Source organism: Struthio camelus, chromosome 28 (genome assembly GCF_040807025.1).
Source record: "Struthio camelus isolate bStrCam1 chromosome 28, bStrCam1.hap1, whole genome shotgun sequence".
NCBI classification, from domain to species: domain Eukaryota; kingdom Metazoa; phylum Chordata; class Aves; order Struthioniformes; family Struthionidae; genus Struthio; species Struthio camelus.
In genome coordinates this window covers 4,965,348-4,970,597 of record NC_090969.1, presented here as the reverse complement: position 1 = coordinate 4,970,597, position 5,250 = coordinate 4,965,348, and the positions used below count along the sequence as shown (strand labels likewise).

At 60.4% G+C, this 5,250-nt stretch overlaps 1 protein-coding gene across 1 annotated transcript; it reads right to left on the bottom strand.

Moving 5' to 3' along the window:
* Nucleotides 1–500: 500 nt before the first annotated feature.
* Nucleotides 501–4,587, bottom strand: LOC138062568 (maestro heat-like repeat-containing protein family member 7). Its single transcript, XM_068921340.1, has 6 exons — nucleotides 4,036–4,587; nucleotides 3,364–3,540; nucleotides 2,640–2,765; nucleotides 2,342–2,443; nucleotides 1,850–1,952; nucleotides 501–1,250 (listed from the first exon to the last, which is right to left on the bottom strand). Exons 1-6 carry the CDS (start codon nucleotides 4,144–4,146, stop codon nucleotides 1,084–1,086), a joined length of 786 nt encoding a protein of 261 aa, XP_068777441.1. The 5' UTR covers nucleotides 4,147–4,587; the 3' UTR covers nucleotides 501–1,083.
* Between the last annotated feature and the right edge of the window lie 663 nt (nucleotides 4,588–5,250).

The following is a 5,250-nucleotide window of genomic DNA, read 5'->3' as shown; positions in this document are numbered from 1 at the left end:
ATGGTGATTGGCTACACTCCCATCTGGGGTGCCAAAGTGCTGTGGAAACACTTTGACCCTAGGTGTCCGAGGAGCAGAGCCTCACGCACATCTAGCAGCAAAATTTGATTTATGTAACTGATGCTGCAGCATAGTAACTGCTGGAGCTGGGTGCCTCCAGGGAGGGACCCTGAACAAAGAAATCCTGGCGTAATTAGACCCCTTACAGTTTTATTTCCCACCTGCCAGGGAAGGTCTCCCCCAATCCTCTTTACTGAGTCTTCTTTACTCTCCTTCTGGTTGGTGTCGCTCTCGTTCTGCTTGGTCTTGGCCTTCAGCCCAGGCTCGTTGCCATGTCCTTGTTCCCCACAGTCCCTTATCTCCTCAGAGGTCAACCCCAACCCACGTGCATCCCATCTTGTCTCCTGCAGTCTACTTCGTAGCCTCATGAGCTAGGTGTATATCTTTATTAGCTGCTTTTAATGGGTTTGGCAGTTACATCCTCAGCAATGATTCTGGAGTTCATGGACGGTTCGGCCTTGAGGCCAGCATGCGCAGGGTAGGCAGTGGTGATAGAAACAGAGCTGCATGTCATACCCCAGCTCTGCCCTTCCACCTGAGATGCAAGCCCTGAAGACAGCAGGGGCCTGCTCTTGCCCTGGGGTGACTGGAGAGGGCAGGGGAGGCCAAAGCTTTTCTCCCACTTTCCCTTGGCTATTGTAGGCCAGTAGAGCAGTTGACGCTTTGCAGCAAAACCAAAGTGTGTCAGGCTGCTCTATGCTGGCCTGGGATATTGGAACGAGTGGACACCCCGTCCCACCCAGGACAAGCCAGATTCTTGCAGGCAGCAACTTTTGCCCCTTGCCTTTGGCTCCCTAAAAAAAGAACACTCACTCTGGCTGAGGAAACGGGGCTGTATCTTTGCGGGAAGTACAACAAAGCCATGAAGTGGTAGCACAACAGGGGCTGTGCTTGAGGAGTCGAGCTGTCCTGTGGTGGCGGGAGATGCCAGCAATGAGCCAGACCTTCCAGCACACTTGCGTGTGTCCGTGCTGTGCAGCACCATGGCATTGGCACAGCTGCGTCAGCTCTGCTCAAACGGAGTCACCTCCTGGCGGGAGGGTGCCACCTCACCCATGCTCTCTGGAGCCAGGGACACAGTGCTCCGAGGTGGAATCTTGATGCTCTCCTTGGCACCCTCAGGTTCATGATGGTCTGTGACACCAGGCAACGGACTAAAGGTTCAGCATCATTTTCCAGGGGCTGGAGGGCTGCGAGAGAAAGGCACCGAGCTGAGAACAGACTCCCACCTTTGCAGAGATCCCAGGAATCCCCCGCCAGGCAGGGCCAGCCCCACTCAGCTCTTCCCATGGGGAGGAGGCAGCAGGTAGGACAAATGGATCAGCTGGCACTTGCCGGTTGGCCAAGCCCCAGATGCCCCCCAAATACCCCCTGCTCTCCCCCACATACGGACACAGAGCCTTCCTCGCCTGGGGCAGGCCAGTGAACTGGAGCTCACTTCCCAGCCTCCTCCCTCCTCCCTGCCAGGGCTGCCTGACACAGCGCTGCTCTCACTCACCAGTGCACATCTCCTGCACCTTCTCCTTTCTCCGCTTCTTCACTTGCTGCCCGATGAGCCCTAGGCAAACACCTCCGCTCACCCCTCATACTCCTCACCAAGCCCCGAGCAGCACAGCTCCCATCTGGCCTTGCCAGCTTGGCCATGAAGCCTCCTCCCCTTGAGCAAGGCTGGCCCCAGCCCCGTCCCCAGGGTCCCCAGGGTGCAGGACCCAGGGACGGTGGGAGGGACTGAAGACCCTCCTGTGTGCCCGTCTGGGTGGGCAGGCATGGCCCTGGGCTTGTGGCTCACCAATGAACCTCACAGCTGCCTCCCGCAAGGATGCGTCCGGGTTCTCCAGGTATGGCAGGCTCAGGCACAGGTGTTGCTCTGCTCTGCTCCTGTCCCTCAGCAGCTGCAGACAGCACAAGGACAGGGGGTTGGCACCGAGCCTCCCCAGAAGGCCAGGCCTGTCCCTCCTCCCTGCTCCGGCCTCCTCTTCCTTCCTGTTCACGCCTCCCAGCTAGAAGCTGGCTGGTAGCCAGGTTCAGAGGGAGCAGAGGGCAGAGCAGGGCCTGTGGGTGCTGAGATCCCCGCCATGCTTCTGCCAAGGCCCAGCCAGGCCAGGGGCCCCTTCAGCACCCCAGCGGGCACTTAGAGCAGAGGGCCCTGCAGCACAGCCCAGCACAGCGGGGGCTCTGGGCTGCAGCAGTGCGTGAGGGGCACAGTTGTGCACCCTGCACACTGGCCATGGTGGCAGGCCTCGTCCCGCCGGGGCCCCGGGGGCTTTGGCCACGTCCTTACCACGTACTCCCCGATCTTCCACGTCTCCGCTCTTCTGGCCAGCTGCTTGAGCTCCTCCCACTTCAGGAACTGTGCAGCACTGACCAGGGCTTCCTGAGAGGCCTGCAGAGTAACAGAGACCAAGAGATGCCACCGCAGCCACAGCACACAGGAAGCTGCACCTCATGCTGCCATGCGTTCCAAGGCACACTTGGCAGCAGCCCTTGCCTTGCTGCTCACCTCCACCCACGGCATGTCAGCATTGCTTCCCCAAAACACTGCTCCCTACCTGGGCCACTCTCTGCACCTTGTCACTCACGTGGAGGAAGAGCGGCACCAGGCTCCTCTGTGCATGCTGCTTCAGGTTCCGTTTGTTCTTCCCCACCACAATCTCCAGCAGGTCTTTGAAGAGGAGGATGGAGAGCTCTCGCACTCTGCTGTCTTCCTGCGGGCAGGGAGGAGAGGAGGGGAGGCCTCAGCAACGACTCCAGGAACGGGGCCCGACAAGAGCGTTTGCTGTTGTAAGGCCTCGTCCTCTCTGGGCACAACTGTCCCCCAGCCCGGCCAGAGGTCGGAGCTGAGGACAAGCCTCTGCTGAGGCAGCCTGGACAATGAGGGTTGTCGGCGGCAGCAGCACGACAAGCTTCCCTGGGCTCTGTCTCCCTCTCCCTCTGGAGGGAGCTTCTTGGATTTCCCGAGGGCTCCATCAGGGCCCCCGCACAGAAAAGGACAGAAAGGGACAGCCCCGGGGCACAGCCTCTCCCTCACTCTCTAGCCTGCTCCTGCTTCTCTGCTCATCACTGCCCCAGGCCACGGCCGAGAGCAGACAGGGGGCTGGTTTGCTCTACTCCCACAGCCCAGGACACCAAGGCCAGCACAGGCCATGGGCTGAGAACCACAGGGCAAAAGGTTTCCTGACACACAGCAGGGCCTGTGCGGGGACGCGCCAACAGGCACATATGCAGAGGGGCACACAGCACCCAGACCACGCATACGGACCCCCGGACACACCAGCAGAGCCCCGGCTCTCCCACCAGCCTTACGTCATCAAAGCGAGGCAGAAGCTTCTTGGCCAGCTGCAGAACAATCGGGTTGGAGCCCTTCTGTTCCAGGTAGCTGAGGATGTTTCTCAGCAGCATCAGGCTTCCCACACACACTTCCCTGCAAGCATGCTGCAGCCACTCCATGCTGTCTGGGAGCAGGCTCTGCATTTTCCTTTTCTGTGGGAAACACACAACTTTCTTTGTGGGAAGCAAGGACAGACCCCCCCCCCACCCAAAAGTGCTCTGTGTGCTCTTTTCCCATCAGGGCTCAGTGGCCAGGGCCAGGGCTCTGCACACACACAGGCCTTGGGCACAGAGGCTGCAGTGCAGGGCACAGATCTCCAAGGGGGCCCTCAGCAGGCACTGGCCTCTGTAAGGACAAAAGCTGCTGCCTCAAGGCCCAGGAGCACCTGGCTGCATTTGCCCGGCCCTGTGCTCCAGCTCATTGTCCCTCTCCCAGATCTTCCCAGTGGGCATTGGTGCCTTTCTCCTTGTGCAGCACGGCCAAGGGCCTGGCATGACACTTGGGGCAGATGAATGGGGCAGCGGAGACTTGGGAGCAGCTACCGCACCTCCGGATTGCCAGCAAAGTCCAAGCCACTCTCTGACCCAGTGTCTCCTGTCAAGCCCCAGGCTGCCAGCACGGCTTCACCCGCCTGCCCCCCTCCTCACCATCTTGGGTCTCTTCAACAGAGTCACGAGGCCTCTGAACGCCAGTCTGCACATCTCCAGGCTCTCACTCTGCACATAACTCTGGACGAGTGGCAGGACCTCCTCATCCATGTCAGCAAGGTCAGGGCATTCCAGCAGCTGAAATGCACTCAGCACTGAAAGACTGGCAGAGCCGGCAGGACTGCCTGCAGCGTGCAGCTCTCCATCCCACCCACCATCCAGGGCAAGGGCACCAGGCCCTCACAAAGCTCAGCCCAAACACAGCAGGCATTGTGCAGACACCCCTGGGCCCTGCTCCCAGCCCTGCACCTCATGGCACGCTGCACACACCGCTCGCCTCCTCCTCCCGTCCCCTGAACCCTCTGCAGCCTCTTGTTCTCATCCCTTGGAGGAGCAATTGAACACACAGAGAACTGCCACAAAGGAGGCACAAAATACAAGTGCTTACGAGTGGTCGCCCAGCAGAAACGAGCCAAGGCCGGGGCTACTAACAGGAGCGTATGCATTGCCCCGGCTCCATTCACCAGCATCACCCCACACGCATGTGCACAAGCGAGCTACAGCATTTAGAGGCCCCTCCAGAGAGGCACCGCTTGCCATGAGGCCCACCTCGACAAAGAAAGCCATGACGGGCAGCTGATGAAACTGGTCCTCCCTCCTCAGAAGCCTTGCCAGCTGGTGGAAGATCCAGCAACGCAGGTGACTGGGAGCCCCCCTCATCGCTCTGTCAGAGGCAAGAAGGCAGTGCTGGGCCTCAGGTGAGCAGGCAAACCTCCTCTGGCATCTCTCTGCCCTCTCGAGCCATGTCCCTCCAGCACAGGGCAAGGCAGGCCAAGGCAGTGCTTGGCACGCAGCTCCTGCAGCCAGCGGCATTTGCTCATGGAGCACTGCTCTTGCCCTACCACACCTTGCCATTAGAAAGCCAGCGTCAGTCATCATTACGTTCCTTTTGGTGGGAGACCGGAGAAACAGCCTTCCTGCCCAGGCGGCATGGCCTGCCCACACATCCCCGCTCCTGCCCGCTTTGGATTCCTGTGCCCCTGGGCCCTCCCCATGTTCTCCTGTGCCTCTTGCACCTTTCCTGGGGCTCTGCCCTCGGGGGCACTGCAGGCACACCGTCCCCAGTGCTCTCGGTCATGTGAGCCCAGGCCCCACAGGACGGCACTCCAGGCCTTTGGGAGGGGACCACTCCTGCACGCGACCCTCTCCCACAGC

Bases quoted from the DNA above. Each gene is read 5' to 3' on its own strand.
- LOC138062568 (XM_068921340.1), bottom strand. From the start codon at position 4,146: ATGGATGAGGAGGTCCTGCCACTCGTCCAGAGTTATGTGCAGAGTGAG. The intron at 1,953-2,341 runs GTAAGGACGTGG...TGCTGTCTGCAG, and splicing joins GGAAGATCGGGGAGTACGTG to CTGCTGAGGGACAGGAGCAG. The intron at 1,251-1,849 runs GTGAGCCACAAG...TTTCTCTCGCAG, and splicing joins GGCAGCTGTGAGGTTCATTG to CCCTCCAGCCCCTGGAAAAT.